The sequence below is a fragment of the Trichophyton benhamiae genome (genome assembly GCF_000151125.1).
Source record: "Trichophyton benhamiae CBS 112371 chromosome Unknown Abenha-G-c-322p01.r1, whole genome shotgun sequence".
In the NCBI taxonomy this organism is placed as follows: domain Eukaryota; kingdom Fungi; phylum Ascomycota; class Eurotiomycetes; order Onygenales; family Arthrodermataceae; genus Trichophyton; species Trichophyton benhamiae.
This window is the reverse complement of record NW_003315110.1, coordinates 502706-521236: the sequence shown is the minus strand read 5'-3', so window position 1 is coordinate 521236 and position 18531 is coordinate 502706. Positions and strand designations below refer to the sequence as shown.

Sequence of the window (18531 nt, the reverse complement as noted above, 5' to 3'; positions counted from 1 at the left end):
CCGGTCCACGGTACCATTTGAGGTCCACGGTCCACAGTCCACGGTCCGCGGTCCACGGCACCACTATTATTTTTAAAATAGATATTTATATAGCTTAATGGAGGCCTGGCGACGGCAAAATATATATTAATCGGCTCCAAATTGTCTGTAGAATATATCTAGGCTAGTGCCGAAACGATTCGGAGCACTTTTAAAAATAGTACCAAAAAATGGTACCATAAGGTCCATGGTACCATTTGAGGTCCGCGGTCCACGGTCCGCGGTCCCATTAACGGTACCATTTGAGGTCTTTTTAAAATGCATATTTATATAGCTTAATCGAGGCCGAGCGACGGCGAGGTATATATCAATCAGCTCCAAATTATACGTAGAATATATCTAAGCTAGTCCCGGATCGATTTAGAGCACTTTTAAAAATGGTACCAAAATGGTACCATTTAAGGTCCACGGTCCACGGTCCACGGTCCCATTAACGGTACCATCAACGGTACCATTTGAGCTCTGCGGTCCACGGTCCGCGGTCCACGCAGCAGCACGCTGGCCAAAAATAGTACCAAAAAATAATACCAAAAAACGGTACCAAAAAACGGTACCAAAAAACGGTACCAAAAAAATAGTACCAAAAAACGGTACCAAAAATGGTACCATATGAGGTCCGCGGTCCACGGTCCACGGTCCCATTAACGGTACCATCCACGGTACCATTTGAGCTCTGCGGTCCACGGTCCGCGGTCCACGCAGCAGCACGCTGGCCCGCGAGCAGCCGATAGTGAATATATATCGCCAATCAGGTGACTTTTGGCATTCTAACGCCAAGCCGAACCGACACATTACTCAGCATCACGTGACACCACATCAAAAGTCGACACAACTTCCAAAAACGGACGAAACGACAACGAAGGAAGGCAGATAGAGGGTTCAAAAAGTGGCCAAATGGTCTGCAGAGGCCTTATTTACCCACCGACGGCCATTATTCGCGAATGAGAGCCTGGCAACTCGTCAGTGCCATGCAGAATGAAGCGTAATAGTGGTCACCGGTCCCCAGCTATGGTGTCAATTTCTTAGAGGCTGTCGAAGTCGGCAAGCCACAGGACAGAAGGAGTGCCATTGCCATATTAATATTGACATGGTTGAGTTGGGCAATTCCTTCAGCCTCCGCGACATCTCGAGTCTTCCTTCATACAAAAATCCCACCTTTGAACCTTTGGCAGCCGTGGTATCAACGTATCAAACTGCTGAGCCATAAGGCGAGCCCGGCAGAGCTCTCTGCAAATTTGGACCTATTAATAGTTAATGTTGTACTCCTCGGAATCTGCAAGTACTTCCCAGAAACCAATGATTTCCTGCCATGCTTCATTGATCTGATGTACAGGTGAGAATTCATAAGCCATGCCTGAGAGTGAAGGCATAAGTCGTGTGAAGTGACTGTCGACGGTGAAGAGAAAAGAAGCGTTGCTGACGTGATGAAAGCCCACGACGGCCCTAAAAGGTTTTATTTTGACGACATTCACCAACTAGCTAACCATCAGTTACCCCCAATGAATAGAGTCCTCGCGATCTCATTCCAGCCACCAAGGATGTGCCCAAATAACAAGCTACTGAACACTCCTCCTTTATTTAATAGACGGGTTCCGAGGGCCGATGGCTGATAGCTATCGAAGACTAACTGGCTAGTTAGCTGACATCTTAACTGGTCGATCCCCCTAACTAACGACTCCATAGCCCGCGGGAAAAAGAGCCGCAGAAAAGCCATATCCGCAGCAAAGCAAAATATTCGAACGAGGAGCTCGTTCTAAGGCGTTCCAGGGCTTTCAAAACGACCAAGACCTTAAACTCCATTCAGACATTGCACCGCTATAACGGGAAACTCGATCTCTGCACGCAATATCGTATTTCTCGGGGGAAAGAGGGGCGACATGCCAATCAGCGCCACCGGAATCCGAGGAGCTTCACATCTTCGTATAACTACGGAGACGTGAGAGTCACTAGAGGCTGAAACTGGCCTAAAATTCAGTCTTCACCCTTCTTACCCCTGGACGGTCATCATCATCTGTCTCGCCCTGTGGTTGATGTTGACTCTTGTATACGAAGCAGCTCGTATAACTACCCTGTTGAAGTAACACTTGACTGGTTGAGCCGCAGTCAGACTTGGGCATCCATCCACTTTCGAGGCGTTTGGCGCAGTGCTTATTCTCACTTTTATATCCCACACTTGCATCTCTCGTGGCATTCAGGGGGAGACAGGATATTTTCCATCTCTCTGGCTGGTGCTACGTGCCTTTGACTCAGGGGAAAAAGCGACGATTATCGCGCAGGGCCCAGCGGTTGGGGTGGCTATCTGCTAGTTAAGCCAGAGTTACCCAAATTCTGACCCGTCCATGCATAAAGAACAAAAGTGATAGACCCTGGTCGGTTTACTTATGAATCTTGATTGTCGAGATGTAATTGGCTCATCACACGCAACCCGGGAGAAATAAAATGTTACTCTTTATCTGAGCCCCGTATAAACGGCGTGATGGGTGTGGTGCGAGAAATTAAGCCGCTATATATAGATATATATAGGGGAAAGGGAGGGGAGAGTCCCCCTTTTCAGTTCTTCTGAGCGTGTTCCCCTCCTGTGTCACAATTTCCTGCGTCTTTTCGACTCTATACCAGCAGTCTATGGTCATTATTACTGCTTCAAGGAGATACCGTGCAAAATGGTACACCTAGGGGAACTCACAGTCGGGTCGGTTTCCGGCATGATCGCCGCGGCCATCTTCTTCGGTGGGCTTCACTCTTTGGCAACTCATTTTTCAGGAGATTCGTCAGGTCAAGACTAATAATAATGGATTAATCAGTCCAGATTGCTGTACCACTGGCCCTTCCGCTTATTCTCCTTGGTTTACTTACGGAGCGGAACTCTTCCATCACTCTCTCTGCCGCGTCTTGGTAAGTCCTCTGGTCGAATGTCGTGGTGCATTTGCACTTACATGTTGGCAACCAGGTCCGTGGCTGGCAGGTTCTTCCACTCTTCCCTCTGGCCTCGAATTCTCCGTTCAGACTCTGCATCAACAACTGGCCTGCCTCGAAGTATTGTAGTTGTTACATTGCTCAGCACCATTACCACAATCCTGTTCGGTCTCACTGCTACTGTCACTCCACTGGGCTTGTATGAAGGAGTGTCTCCGAGGAAGGATACCAAACTTGTGGATTTCCACTACATCAAAGACACCTCGCCTATTGGCTATGGCACACCAGCACGAGGCAATGTGCGGTTCAGCCGTATCTGCGGAGGGTTTACTCCCCAGGTATGCCCTCACTCGAACGGCAATTTGACCTCGACCGAAAACTCCATGGGAGAACACGTCAGTGGCGATTGGTATGACACCAGAATCCCTCAGCGTGTGATAGATATGTTCCAAAGCGGCCTTTCCTCCCAGCAGAGCTCTGTGTCAAGTATATTCGACATCCAGTGGCGATCATACACCTACTCGAGGATTGAGGATAGACCCGATAACTTGGTAGTAGACAATGGCACGAGATACCCCGTGGGAGCTTTTCGACAGATCTCTACTTTTGTTCTCAACAACCGGATAGAAGCCGTTGAAGGTTTGGTTGTTGATACCAAGAACGGAGGGATTGGTTTCCGGAATCACACTGCACCTCCTGTCGAGCCATTCGGGAGTTCCTGGTCTGAAGACCTTCTCTTCATCGTCCCGGAAACCCAATGCGTCGACACCAACCTAACCCTGGACTTCTCTATCCCGCTGAAAAATTCTGAATCAATCAGTAACCAGATCACCAACCTTGTGTTGACCGATCGAGGCGGTTTTGCAAATCTTGTTCAGAAATATCCTTCTTGGGACCGCAACGATACTCAGAGAAATCCAGATCTCCGTAATCGTGCGTACAAGGCCGCCTGGATCAACAACGTTTGGTCCATGGCGTTTATGAACGTAACCAACTTCCGGAATGAAAGTGATCCGAAGTCGAAAGCCTTCTCGTATCTCGACTCATTCGTCGGCAAGAAGTTTCCACTCCAGTCTGACCACTCAAGTTCGACCACCCTACTCATTGAACCGGATAGTATCATCACAAACTCACTTTTTGGATATTATCTTAGCGGGACGGACCTGGCTATCAACGGGACCAATCTCACTTCCAGCCACATCACCACTCCAAATAAACCTCCTCTCTTTTCTAATCCTTGGAAAATTGACTCATTGAACTTCTCCTCTGCTAGTAAGTGCAAATCCTATATCCGCCATCTTCTTTAGGCATCTATTAGGGTAGTCACCGCATCTTACAATGAGTAACATGATTAACAAATAAAATGAAACAGGCCTTCTTTGCACTGGTTTGGGTGGACTCGATCTGGCAAACATAACCAACATTGCTGCCAGGTGCGGGCTTCAATACGGTGCACCGCAACGAGTTGGTGCAGGCGAATCTCTGATCTTCGACCCGGGTTCCAGCTGGACCGTGCCCATGTATTCATGCGCCTCCACGATAAAGGCCATTATTAAAACCGTTGACTTCCGCTTCAATGGCACCGAAGACAACCTCTCGTCTCTGACTGTAATGGGCATTCGGGAGAAGGAGTATCCCAACGAAGAGTCCAAGCCACTATGGGCTGTCGAAAATACCACGATGCGTCTCCGTGATGTCAGATCATTATGGGGTCTGGTAACGCCGGAGAGCGTAAAAGGAGACCAAAACATTTCCACCATCAGGAAAGAATCTCTCTACCTGCCAGGAGGTGACAGCAGCTCCCTTGGTTCCATCGATTACCAAAATCTTCCGGGCCTGAACTTCCACAGTGATGCTCTGGGGGTCGCCTACGGGGATGGCTCATCGAGCTTCAGCGAAAACTACAACGGCAAAAACCAGCTTGCAATGTATCGGCTGTGGCAGGAACTTTCCAGAAATGCCAGTACTGTAGGCAAGATCAAGGATCTCATCTGGACCGATGTCGCCCTCAACGCGGTCACTGGAACTAGAAGCATCAGTCCAGACGGGTACAACAAGCAGGTCCTCGCGAAACGTGATGGTGACCAGGCTGACAAGGCGAAGAGAATCCCTGTCACTATTTACGAGAGACGCGTGCATTATAAATACCGCTATGGTGTATTGGCCTTTATCTCCCTGGCGCTGATCGCAGCGGTGTTCTCCACGTTAATCCTGCTTTGCGTCCTGCGTCGTACCGGCTTCTCTAAGGCGCGAAAGTACCTTGACGAGACCTCCGTGGGCAGGATCCTGGCTGCCAGGACGACGAGTTCTGGAGGGCCTGGTGTCCACAGGGCACCGACAAATACCTGGGTGAAGACAACAGGAAAAGCGCCAATCACGTTAGGATCCAGCCAGCCCCCTAATAATGGACCGAATAGTACACCGGCTATACTTTACCCAGGGGGATCTGCGCTCGCGGCCAGTGCGGACAAGATCGAGCAGTCTTCCTACCTCCTTAACAACTAGGTGGCTAGCTGAAGAATATGCGCATTCGATGATGATAGGCGGGCGCTCGCTGTCTCCTGGCTGAGATATCTACTCATACTATCAAAACGCTTCTCCTTGAATGAAATGCTCAGACGAAGTGTTACTCCTCGAAATAAAGTTAAGCTCGTAAGAGCCGCAAGACTTCGTTGTAACAAAGTCAATAAATACTTATAGTCAACGACTTTTCTATTCAATAATATTATAATTAATTATTATTACACGTCAACTAACTGCTCTGGACTCTGAATACAACTAAATCTGGCATAAAATGAGATGGGCTCGCCTGTTGTCCTCCCTAGGCGTCTTAACTAACTGTTCTATATACACCTATACACCTCGGCGGGGATGCTGAAACCGAACCGAAGGCCCAGCGGATCCTCTAGTTAGTCAACCGGCCCGCGGTAGCCAGTCAAAGCGGAGGTCGCCGGCACTCTTCCTGGTTCGCGACGGACAGAGCCAGAGAAGAGTCGGGACGGCGTCTTTTGCCTGGTCGTGGCGGTCCCTCTTGTTGCTGCACAGGCTGACCGTCGACAAAACCTCCCGGCTGGCCGCACGAATATAAGACAGCATCGTCTTCGACACCGACCGCCTTCTTGTCCGTGACTAACTAACTAGTTAACTAGTTAGTTATTGCGTTCGCCGTTCGCCCAGAGAGCGCCGCCCGACTCTCGCCAACCTCGCCGCTGCTATCGTCCAGCCGGAGGACCCCGAGAACCACAGCGGGAGGGGACAGTGAGCCCGGGATGCGGAGTCCATATAAATGCAGCATCTCTAGTCCCGGCCTGCTTCTGCGTGTCATCGATGGCTTGTCGCCTGGAGAAATACCTTCGAAGACGCTTTAACTAAACCAACTCGACTATCATGGGCGAGATAACTTCGGTGGCCACGACCGGATGCCACAGCTTCACACTGTACCAGGGCACATTTATCCAGCTCCCACGCGAACCGGCGGCGCCGGCGACATCGACAACTGCTCCCGTATACGAATTGCTGGTCAAGGATGGTGTTGTCTGGGTCGATAACTCGGACGGACGCATCGCGGGGTTCGATTGGGCCGTCAGGGGGCAGGAGGAGCTTGAGGAGCTGGCAGCTAGCATGGGGTGGAAGCTAGTATACAATGATAACGAGGTCGAGAGCACCCAGGCGACGGTTGTCAGGGTGGTACGGTCCAGGGCAGAGAAGAACGGCTTCTTCTTCCCTGGTTTTATCGGTAAGAGAGATGCCTGCTGCAATATCTATATCTTTGTGCCACGACCGAAAGCTAACCGGGTTGAACAGACACGCATATTCATGCGCCTCAATACCCAAACTCCGGGATATTCGGGTCAACGACTCTGCTTGACTGGCTGAACAAGTATACATTTCCTATGGAGGCGTCGTTCGGTGACAAAAACGCCCCCGACACGCCTACCAAGAGAGCCTACACCGTGTACAACGCCGTCGTGGCCCGCACGCTGTCCCACGGTACCACCAGCGCTGCATACTATGCAACCATCCATGTCCCTGCTACCAACCTGCTGGCCTCGGTCTGCCATTCAAGGGGCCAGAGAGCGTTCATTGGCCGAGTCTGCATGGATAATCCCGACACCTGTCCTGACTTCTACCGGGACGAATCAACAGCTGCCATGGTGGACGCAACCAAGGCGTCCATGTCATATATCCACCGTCTAGACCCGTCAGGCACACTGGTCAAGCCCATCATCACTCCGCGGTTTGCCATATCCTGCACCAGTGAAGGACTCGCTCAGCTAGGCGAGCTTGCTGCGTCTACTAGCCCGCCAACCCACATCCAGACACATATCTCCGAAAACGACGATGAGATTCAGACAGTCAAGGCGTTATTCCCAGACTGCTCGACATACGCTGAGGTATACGACCGGGCGAAACTGATTACTCCCCGTACCGTTCTGGCGCACGGAGTACATCTGCACCAGTCCGAACGAGCCCTGATCCGTGAGAGGTGTGCCGGAATATCGCACTGTCCCACATCAAATTCCTCGCTGAGCTCCGGCATGTGTCCTGTTCGCGTCCTGCTTGACGATGGCCTCAACGTTGGTCTCGGCACTGATGTTAGTGGAGGGTACAGCCCAAGTGTCCTCGAGACAGCCAGACAAGCGTCTCTCGTCTCCAGGCTAGTAGCATGCCATTGCTCCAAGGAGGACGGGAACCGCAACAAGCTCAGTGTCGAGGAAGCGCTGTATCTAGCCACCAGGGGCGGAGCCAAGGTGTTTAATATGCAGGATGAAATCGGCGGATTTGAAAAGGGGATGTTCTGGGACGCACAAATGATCGAGCTTGGGGACAGCATTGAAAGTGACACTGACAGCATCGTTACCCCTGAGCAGCTGGATTTGCAACACTCTGGGAAAGTGTGCGTATTTGGATGGGAGAGCTGGGAAGAGCGAATTGCCAAATGGATGTGGACAGGCGATGATAGGAATGTCAAGGCTGTCTGGGTTGGAGGACGGCTGGTCCATGGAAGCACTTAGATAGGGTACTATTTGGATGTATATTTTGCTATATTGCTTTATATAATGACATTGGAATATAAACTACGGGAGTCATGTTTAACTTGTAATAAGGGTTTATTGAAATATCCAGGGAAGTGACAGTAAATAGTACCAGCTTATTCTTCATTTTGAATGCAGAGTAAACACAACTCGACTCCAAGACCAATCGATATCTTATGCTAAAAAGAAAAAAAAGAAAAAAAAAAAAAAAAAAAAAAAAAGGGAAAAGGAAAAGGAAAAGGAAAAGAAAATCGTGTTATCGTAGAAGTCATTAGTTAATAGGCTTGAAGACATCACTCCCTACTGAGGGCGGTACTGCACTTCACGGCCAACAGAGACCGGGACATGGAGACGGCTGATAGTCTCGACATCGCCCAGAGCACCTTTACCGTGGTTTCGAATAAAGACAGAGCTTCCCTCGACGATGTGGGTGTGGTCCCAGGAAGTGATGCGCCCCTTGCTGAGGGCAGAGTAGACCAGGCGTCTTCGACGCTGGGAGTTGAGGACCTGCTGCTGGATCCTGTCAAAGTCCCAGCGGGCATGGACTTCTTGCAAAAAGGCCTTGAAGAGAGAAGTGATGTCGTTCGTCGCTGTGGCCGAGGTGATCTCAGCGGCCGTAGGAGCCACGGCCTTCTTACCTAGCATGGGGGTGTCAGGGGGTGTCGGGACGGCGTGGAGAGACAACACGGCGGAGGCTGCTGGGTTCTTCAGTACCGGCGGTGAAGTCGTAGGAGGAGTAGGCAGGGCTGCAGGCCCAGTGACGGCGCCGCCGGACGAGCTGTTATCAGAGAGAGCTGGCAGCGCCATGTTGGCGACGAGGTTGTTAGATTCAGTCGGGTCCTGCTCGACGTTGTACAGCTGCGGAGGATCGATGGGCGAGTAGATGAACTTCCAGGCGCCCCGGCGGATCATCACCAGCGGTGCCAGAGTGCCCTCGCCCATGTACTCGCCCAGCACGGTGTCGGTCTTCTCGCCGGGGGCATCGTCCGCAAGGTACGGCATCAGCGAGACGCCGTCGACGGGCAGGCCGGGATACAGCGAGCCGCCGGTCATGGCCACAAAGGTCGGCAGCAGGTCCATCGTTGAGACGTTCTCCTTGACTCGCTTGGGCTTGAAGCGTCCGGGGGCGTAGACCAGCATGGGCACACGGGCGGACATCTCGAACCAGGACATCTTATACCACATCCCCCTCTCGCCGAGCATGTCTCCGTGGTCGCCGGAAAAGACGACGATGGTGTTCTCGTCCAAGGCACAGTTCTTCAGCGTGGCCAGCAGGGCGCCGATCTGCGTGTCGACGTAGGTACAGGCAGCGAAATAGGCACGGCGAGCAGCGCGGATGCGTTCGTCTGGGATCTCCTTGCCCAGGAGGCCGATGATCTTCAGGATGCGGCGGGAGTGAGGGTCCTGCTTGGCCTGGTCGAGGGCCGCGGTTGTGGGAAGGGGGATGTCGACGCCCTCGTACATGTCCCAGAACTCCTGCGTCATGGCGTACGGGTCGTGCGGGTGTGTCATCGAGACCGTGAGGCAGAACGGCTGGTCTTTACGGTGCCGGGCATGATCATACAGGTACTGCTTCGCCTTGTAGATGACTTCATCATCGAAGTCGAGCTGGTTGGTGCGCACACAGGGGCCGGCCTCCATAACAGAGGACATGTCATGATACCAGTCTTTGTGGACATCCTGCAGCAGTCAGCATATATACACACACATATATATACATATATACAAGTACAGATAAAGAGAAAGGGGTAGGCGGTTACTGGCATATCTTGCTCCTTAGTTTGTGCTGATAAAGACTTACAGGTTCATCCCAATTCACAGACCAGCCATAGTCACCGGGATAGATGTCACTGGTCAAGCGCTCCTCGTAGCCATGCAGCTGGTCCGGACCACAGAAATGCATCTTGCCAGACAGAGCAGTGTGATAGCCCTGGTCTCTGAGATAGTGAGCGTACGTGGGTGTGTCCGCTGGGAGGTCACTGGCATTGTCGTAGCCTCCAATCCGGGAGGGAAGCTGGCCAGAGACCATGGTAAAGCGGGACGGGGCGCAGAGAGGCGAGTTGCAATACGCTGAGTCGAAGACAACGCCCTCTTTGGCGAGGCGGTCGAGATTTGGGGTCTTGATGACGGAGGATGAGTTATAGATAGACAGCAGGGGGGCAGCCATCTGGTCTGCCATGATGTATAGCACATTCGGCTTCTTTGACTGAACCATGGTCGCCGGCTTGCTGATACTGTCTGATACACTGAAGCTCTGGTTGTTATTGTCTGAGAGAAAGAGAGAGAGAGCAAGAAGAGAGCTGGCTTAACGCTGCTGGAAGGGGTATCAAATAGAAGAAAAGAACGGCTACAAAGAGGAAAAGTGAATGGAGCTGGAAGTGAATGAAGAGAGAAAAGAGGAGATGTACAGGACAACTTATATACACTCGAGACCCAAGTGGAGAAAGACGAAGAGCGAGAGAAAAAAACGCCTTATTCGCGGGTTCTGGTGGGAAGAAAGCTCCTCCGCCTGCTACTCCTCCCCCGGAGACCCGCAGCAGCCGCCATAAGAGCAACCTGCCGCAAAGAGCAGACGAGCCAGCCGTCGGGAAAGACGAGACGGCCACGCCAAACCCTTATCCAGTTTAGTGGCAAGGGATCGAAGGCAGCCTGCGACGCTGAAGACGAGACACAGCCATTGCTCCGTATAGCGTGAGATTGCGTGACAGGCAGCCGCTTGACCGGGTCGATCGGTCGATCGAAGGGGGGTGCTACAAGGTCTTCCGCTCGCATCCTTCTCCCTCTCCCATCTCAAATCAACAAAGCTGTCTTCTTGCCAACCCATCCCAGCCTTCAAAAAAGTCACCGACCATCATGGAATCCCGAGAGAGACAAAAAAAAAAAAGAAGAAGCAAAAAAGCCGACCAAAAACAGAGTTTTATCGCGTGAGGCTCCCTTTTAGGCTTAGCGGGGGCTCACCGGCTCCTGGGCCGGCGGGATCCATCACGCTAGTCCTGATAAGGCTAGCCGGGGTTGGACTTTGTCGAGTCTGCAGCCAATTGCAGAGTTCCGTTTTCTCAGCCGTCTGGCCCTTGTGCACACCGAAAGTCCCGACAGGACACAACGCGACTGCTTTTTCGCTGCCAGACTGCAACCAAATGCTCTATACGCACCTGATGACCATATTCAGTGTCATAGACGCGCTCCACGTTCCCAAACACTCTTCCCAGTCAAAAAGACGGGGTAATCGTGTCGCTCATATAAGCTTTGGACCCTGCGCTCTAACGTTGTTCACATGACACGTACCGCCAAGAGACTGGTCTGAACACATCATGTGATGGCACTAGATCTTCTTGGCGTACAGTTGAAGAATCCAATTGGCTACTTAACGCCAATCACACATGCATAAAAACTCCACTGTGGAGCTTATTGCCGCTTAGCGCTTGACCCCTGGAACAAGCGCCAAGGATGCACGCCAAGCCTGTTGCACACACTCATCTGAAATACGCCAAACAGTAGGCGAAGCAGCCAGCGCATCACAGAAGACGTAGGCTAGTGCAACGAAGGCGTATCTGTTTAGCTCTTGCCGTGGTCAAGCGGGAGGGTTCTTTCCCCTATAATACATGTATATTATATCCCCATTCTCCCACCGCCGTTCTACAAGAGAAGTGATCGCCACATAAATGTGATGTTATCAAGTGGCGGGACCCCATCTTATCGAGTTTCACTTGTGGAGCTGGGTCAAGTCACCGCAATTTTTCTCATCGATTGGACGCTACGTCGATACTTCCGTTCCTAATTCCCATGCCACGAGCTATCTGGGGACTCTAAAAGTAGTATAGATTCCCGGCACTGGTAAGTTTCTCCCAGGTGGAGGTTCTGTTTTTGCATTGCCGAAAATGGGGCCGAAGCTTTTCCGAAGCAGATCAAGGTTATACAAGGTTTCCCTGTGTTTTCAATATGTGGGGATGAAACAGAAGCCAAGCAGGAGGAAGGGAAACGCGAAGATATGTAACTTGGACGGTATATACTATTATAGTATGATCATATTATACACATTTCAGGGAGATTATGACACATGCCCATTACATCTCAAAGTTCATATCAGCTGCTGACCCTTGCAAGAGGGTCTCCCATTGAGACCAGTCAACGGGATTATCCGGTAGCTCATAAGATGGTACGGCACTGGAGGAAGGCATGTTTGGCATCAATCCGTACCCATTGGTCATCTCATACGTGGGTACTGCCATATTTGTAGGTGGAAATAAGGGTGGTGTCGCTGAAACTTGGTTCTGACCACCAGCTGGCGGATATGTTTGAGCAATGTTTTGGCCACTTGTAGTCGCTCCCTGGGGTGACGACGCCGATGATGGAGGAGCAGATGCCATTCGCCGAGCTCGAAGGGGTTCAATGAAGCAAGGGGGCACAATGGTGTCCTGGCTAAGACCACCCGACGCTCGTGCAAGAGATACCTTCCTCGCGTCCCAGGCCTTCAGAGTGAGGTTCCCAATTGCGATGTAGAGCGGGTTCTTGGCCTCTGATAACAGCTCTGGTTTAGAAGTATACACGTTCCCAACTTCCTCCCATGCTCTGTCGACCTGTTCCCCTTCTGTACGTGTCTGAAGCTCGTTCAGTAGATGGATGAAGGCATGCCACTGGAAATTTGCAGTGACATGCCAGTAGTATCGTTGGATGCCCGGGGTCAAGCGGAAAGTATGGTAGTTTGCTATTATTTGCAGGGTATCAGCGAACAAAGCGTCGCGTACTTCTTGCGAATTTTGGGCATCTCTTGAGAATGATCGTGCTCTGAATCTCAGCATTACGATGCAGCTATAGCCGACTACCCAGGTCAAAAGATGGAAGGATATCGACGTATCACAATATTGCATATACTTGTCCTGGAGAAGTGCCTCTAAGGCATCAATTCGTTTAAGCCGGTCACTCAATGTTATTGACTTGTCGGTCACTGCTCCCCAGGCCCCGTCAAATGTGTTCCGGGAGGCCAAGTCACGAAGTAATAGGCCTACTTCATACCGCACCAGACAAAAGCTCATTTCAGTTATTCCCTTGTGCTCTATCGGTAGGTCGCGCATGCCGGGCGTTATTTCGGAGTCGTTAACATTGAGTGGAAGTTTGGTATCCCAAGACGAACCAGCGGCTAAGGATGCGCCCATGCCACATAATTCTCCGCAGAGGCCGTCAAAATATACAGTGGGCCACCACAGACGCCGCCGCATCTCAACCTCAAATATAGGCAAGCCAAACCGAGCACCATCCCTATGGAGCCCCAAGCGTTGTGCTATTCGCATAGCTACACCACTATACACCCATAACGTCTGTGCGTCTACGAATTCTCTTAGGGAAAGCTAAAAATTCCCTTTCGTCAGCAAGACCAATGTAGAAGAGTTACCTTTACACGTACCAAGTATAGAAGAAATGCTCGGTACACCGTCAAATCCGAGCTGGTAAGGAAATCGGCCCTGACCAATGCACGCTTGGCTCCCAGATGGAACCGGCTAAGTAGCGCCTCTCGTGTTTCCCCGAGTCGAGAAATGCAGTCATCTTCCCGCAGAGAAGCAACCGCACATGTATAAATGCCGAACATGAGCGCCTCGACATCTTTAGGTATATTGTCCAGGTCCGATGTTGCGTCTAATATCTGCTGCTGGACTGTTGGCTTATGGCATAGCTTCGTCACCGGGTCCATGTTATCAATATATATCTGCCACAGCTTAAAAATCTGTACCGTATCAGGGTGTAGGGCGCGCAGACTTCCTGACCCTCCAGTGGACCCAGCAATAATGAATTCTCCACCATCCGAGAGAGGGGAATCTTCAAGTGACAAGAAAGGGTCTCCATTACTATTGGCATTATCTCCTGCGACGTCCAAAATCGTATCCGGATCTCCAATCTCACTGCTCAAATTCACCCATAGGCTGTTTTCTAGGAGATGAGTCTTGCCATCCCTGATTATCATGCGGCCAAACTGGTTTTTCAGGTCTTCCTCCTGGTCTCCATCAGGGTCTGTTTTACTACCACTACCAGAGTTGTAGGTCAGCCCTGGAGCCTCCGGAGCCGCATGCTGGCTATCAGATTTATGTTCATCGATATTGCTCACATCCACTCCTAATCCTACGAGGAGTTCTTCGTATTTGCGCAGCCTAGCAAGCAGGGTTTCCTCTGGGGACCGTCGCTTGCGTCGTTTTGGTGCTGGTGGCGGGCGATATATACAGTTGACTTCATACTTGCGACAGCCTGAACATGGGCTCTGCCGGTCACATCTGACTTTTCGCTGTTGGCATAAAACACAGGCATATGGCTTCAGCGTTGGAGGGGCAGGGTCCGCCGCCACTGTCGAAGACATGATGTGGGTATCGAATAACTAAAGGGTATTATGCATACAAACGCTGGAGCTATCCTCCTCTCCTGCTTCTGTAGAAGAGGTTTTTCTTCATGCGTATCCTAGCAATGCCTTCTCGCATTGTCTTAACTACGCGCTGTTGACCTGATCCTCCTCCGCCGTCTGCCCGGAAGAATTGGATTTCCGTCTATCACGTGACATTAACAGTCACGTGGGTATTTAGCCCCTTTTTGTTAAGTTTCCAATTCTATAGCTTGCTTAGTAATAAGAGTGAAGAGAGGAAATCTCAAAATATTATTGGGTCCTGAATTTTGCTAAATATCACCAATCAGATCTCGGTTAATCCTGGACAAGCAATTGGGGGAAAAGTAGGCCCGCATTCCCATGAAGACACCAGGGGTGATATCTTTGTGGCTTAAGGACAGGTGGACATGAAACAAAGAAAAGAGTCCATTTATCATTATTACATCGAAGATGGATACCCCATAAGCTCATGAAGACCAATCAGACCATCTATCTCTTGGAATGATACTGTTGCCCTGTAAACTAATTCAAAGTGATTAATCCGGGGCCATGAAATGTTACCCATACATAATCTTGATTCAAACCCATACCATCCATAATTATAGGGTTAACAGCTGGCCTTGCATTGAGAGAGACTTGAATTGGCATAAAATATCAGCTTGTATGGCTATGTATGGGTATACCATCATAAAATGTGCACTTACTTCTGGCTTTTTGTCTACTACTTGACGTGTCTTGTAGTGCGTGCAAAGATATGGTTAAGTTGTCACTTTCCCCAGGAATAAGAATCATCGTTGGACCATCTGAACTGTTACTATGGTTTGCAACATGACCTGTGGATAAGTCACCTGGTTGAATGCCTGAAGGCAGGACAGTGTTGACGTTTGCAAAAAGTGCGCCATCATCTCCAGACCGGTCATACAGATTCGTATAGGGATCCCGCGTCTCGTTATCTGGATAGAGCCGTTTTCTGGGTCTCGTTAGTATAAGCTCCGTTTCTGCGTTTTAACAGTTAGTTCACTGTTATTTTGTCATATATTCCTCTATTGGGGTGCCTTGCCAACCCCCTGTTCGTTCAGAGATCTGGATTTGGTGGAAACCTCGAAGTTTGTTATGTTTGATGAAAGTTCATGAACGAAACTGCTATGGAGTTGGGTAAGAGTATCGGTGTCATCGGTGTCATCGGGGTCCTGGGTATCATGATCATGAATGCGTTCAGAGTCCATTCAATGGGCTCTCTCCATTCCAGTGGCGAGTGAATTGACGGTATTTTCGCTCGTCAACAACACTGGCTATATACATGTGTTGCAACTATGTTATCGAGTCTTCATCTTGTTCTGTGCAAGCCTCTATACAGATACGCAATCTGCCTCGTATCTACATTGGTGTCGCGATCCCTTAAATTAAACAAAGAAGCAAAATAAAATGATAGGACGAAAGTAATTGTAGAAATTTTGCCGTATTCTTAATTTCAGCAGTTCATTCATTTATCCGTGTTAGATAAGTTTATCTATGCACATTATTATTATAGCCATACTATATAAGATTCAAGAAATGAGACCCCACGAACTCCAAATAATGCGCCTTTGCCGAGATGAATCCAGAGAAGAGCGTAGAAGAAAATTCATGTCACGATAACCGGTCTAATTATGCTTTTTCCTGTCCTTTCACACTCTTCCACTCAATAGTGAGCGCACCAAGAATGGCAACGCAGGACATTGCCAGGGCAATGTAGTAAGTTTTGACCACTGAGTCGTTATACACTTCCAATACCAGCCTGAGAGTGTTTGGATCTTTAACGAGATCACGGATAGTGGTAGCGCCAACCTGAGCAAGGTTGGCTGCATCGAGGCCGGGGATATGCTGGAGCCCGGAGGTAAGTTTATTTGTGAAGATGTTTTGAGCGACTGAAATAAAGATCGTTCCGCCGAGCTGTTGAGCAAAGAAAATCAAAGAGGAGCCTATTGGAACGTCGACCTTGGACAGGACTGTCTGGCATGCGACAGAGCCCTGTTGCATACCCATTCCCAACCCTATGCCGTAGATAACCTGGTAGCCAATCCATTTTGCGTGGCCAGTGTCGGTTTGGAAGGTGGTTAAGAGGCCGGCACCCACGGATGAAAGGACGCAACAGCCGATCATAAAGGGGGCGTAGTATCCAATTGCCGTGACTAACCCTCCGCTCATAATCACTCCAATGACTAGGGATAAGATCATGGGGAGGTTCATAATTCCAGATTTGACGGCGCTAACACCTTTGATAGCTTGGAACCAGAGCGGGAGGTAGTAAATGATCGTCATCATCGAGGAGCCGAGACAAATTGTGAACCAGAAGGCGGAAAGAACACTGCGCTGGACGAATATGCGGGGTGGGACGGTTGCTTCCTCCTTGCGCCAGATCTGAACTGCGATAAAGGCAATGAGAAGGATGCCAAAAACGACAAACAGCGCAATGATTCTCCCACTTGACCAAGGGTATGTTGTGCCTCCCCACTGGAGGGCAAGGAGAAGGCAAATAACGCTCGGCATGAAGCAAAGAGTGCCTAAGGGGTCCAATTTGAGGAATTGTTGGTACAGCGTCAAGCTTGCTGTGCTCTTTCGAGGGATGTTGATGCGGAGGAGGAAAGTAACGATGACCAAGGTAACGGCTCCAATAGGAAGATTGATGTAAAAACACCATCTCCAAGTGACTTTGTCGGTAAACAGGCCACCAAGTAAAGGGCCAGCAACGGAAGCAATACCAAACATACCGCCCATCAAACCGGTGTACATCGGCCGCTTGCGCAAGGGAACGCTATGGACGATGATGATTACAGTCCCTGAGAAGGCACCAGCCGAACCAAGCCCAGCAATAGCTCGACCAACGATAAAGGCGGTTGAGTTAGGAGCCGCTCCGCACACTGCTGAGCCGACCTCAAAGATCACGATCGCAATGAGGTAGACCCATTTGGGGGAGTAAAGCTGGTAAAATTTGCCAAAGAGTAGCATGAAGGAGCATCCAGTGAGTAAATAGCTGCTACCATACCAGCCAATATCTTGAATGGAATGGAACTGATCTGTGATCTTCGGGATGGCGGTAGCGATAATAGTTCGGTCCTACGGTGAAGTTAGAAGAATGCATTATTGATGGTAAAGGGTGGAAAGGGGTAGACTTACCAGAGCGATAAGGAACACAACTAAGTATAGTGCTATCATGATTGGGATAACTTTCTTTGCTGACGGGTACTGGGAGTCATCTTGCACGACAACCTTCTCCTCGGTGCCAGTGCTCTCCTCATCGATAGAACGTTTCTCTGGTTCCCCCATGGCTGGACGTAGAACAACAGACTCGTTCGGGTAACGATAAAAAGCAGACGTATCAATCAGTCTGGTTGTAATGATAATGATATGCTGTATTGAATATTTGAAGACCTCTTGATGTGATGGGTATTTCCATCATGACAGTCAACAGGCGCGGCATGACTGTTAATTATATACTACAACTTTTCGTGTACTTTCAAACCGGCCAACTCTTTGAAACAAACTCCGAGATGATATTGTGTCTGCCTGAGTCAAAGGCATGGAGCAAGAAAACTCTATGATCTTAACTCCGGCGATCGACTCTTCCCGTGGTTCGGAGCGGAGCGCCCTTGGCTTCGGCCCCGAGACGGGCGTTCTGGGCGCCGACATCTTCTCGGGGCCATAATAAGCTGGTGCATTCAGGAAGTCATATTGGGTCTATCTCGTGCCCGAAGTATATATGCAGCCTTATGGACATCCCAATTGCTCCTGCGGCCGAACAATGCGTTTGTACCTGCGAACTGGATGATAATCTCGATGTTGACAACTGCGAACATGGGAGAAAAAGAGAGAGAAAGTCTGCTGACTCATCCGGGAAGTCGGCGTCTATTAAGCTCCGACATCACGTGTGGAGGCTTGGCATAAGAAGGCTTAAAAGCTTGATTTCGTTGTTTATTTTTAGTGTTTTTCACTTTCCTTCGCTTTGATTGGACGGACTTTACCTATTCTCCTTCAGTCACGGAGTTAGCGGAGACATCTCACGCATATACCTTATGAAGGCTCTCTGCTTCCTGTTCTCAGCGAAGGACAGGATTATCTTGCTTATCTTGAAAAATACTTGATAGATAGCCCTATCTAAAGGAGAACACGGATATAGTGAGTAACCAACATGTTCTCCAA

At 49.9% G+C, this 18531-nt stretch overlaps 5 protein-coding genes across 5 annotated transcripts; 2 read left to right on the top strand and 3 right to left on the bottom strand.

The window, feature by feature from the left end:
* Nucleotides 1–2972: 2972 nt before the first annotated feature.
* ARB_06003 (uncharacterized protein) lies at nt 2973–5457 on the top strand (the record flags this gene model as incomplete). Its single annotated transcript, XM_003015646.1, has 2 exons — nt 2973–4224; nt 4325–5457. The coding sequence occupies 2 exons, from the start codon at nt 2973–2975 to the stop codon at nt 5455–5457; spliced, it is 2385 nt and encodes a 794-aa protein (XP_003015692.1).
* An 882-nt stretch (nt 5458–6339) lies between these two features.
* ARB_06002 (guanine deaminase, putative) lies at nt 6340–7967 on the top strand (the record flags this gene model as incomplete). The annotated part of the gene is made up of 2 exons (XM_003015645.1): nt 6340–6688; nt 6757–7967. The coding sequence occupies 2 exons, from the start codon at nt 6340–6342 to the stop codon at nt 7965–7967; spliced, it is 1560 nt and encodes a 519-aa protein (XP_003015691.1).
* A 321-nt stretch (nt 7968–8288) lies between these two features.
* ARB_06001 (uncharacterized protein) lies at nt 8289–10203 on the bottom strand (the record flags this gene model as incomplete). The annotated part of the gene is made up of 2 exons (XM_003015644.1): nt 8289–9668; nt 9790–10203. The coding sequence occupies 2 exons, from the start codon at nt 10201–10203 to the stop codon at nt 8289–8291; spliced, it is 1794 nt and encodes a 597-aa protein (XP_003015690.1).
* A 1849-nt stretch (nt 10204–12052) lies between these two features.
* On the bottom strand, nt 12053–14331 carry ARB_06000 (C6 transcription factor, putative; the record flags this gene model as incomplete). Its single annotated transcript, XM_003015643.1, has 2 exons — nt 12053–13333; nt 13390–14331. The coding sequence occupies 2 exons, from the start codon at nt 14329–14331 to the stop codon at nt 12053–12055; spliced, it is 2223 nt and encodes a 740-aa protein (XP_003015689.1).
* A 1668-nt stretch (nt 14332–15999) lies between these two features.
* Nucleotides 16000–17658, bottom strand: ARB_05999 (MFS multidrug transporter, putative; the record flags this gene model as incomplete). Its single annotated transcript, XM_003015642.1, has 2 exons — nt 16000–17448; nt 17509–17658. 2 exons carry the CDS (start codon nt 17656–17658, stop codon nt 16000–16002), a joined length of 1599 nt encoding a protein of 532 aa, XP_003015688.1.
* Between the last annotated feature and the right edge of the window lie 873 nt (nt 17659–18531).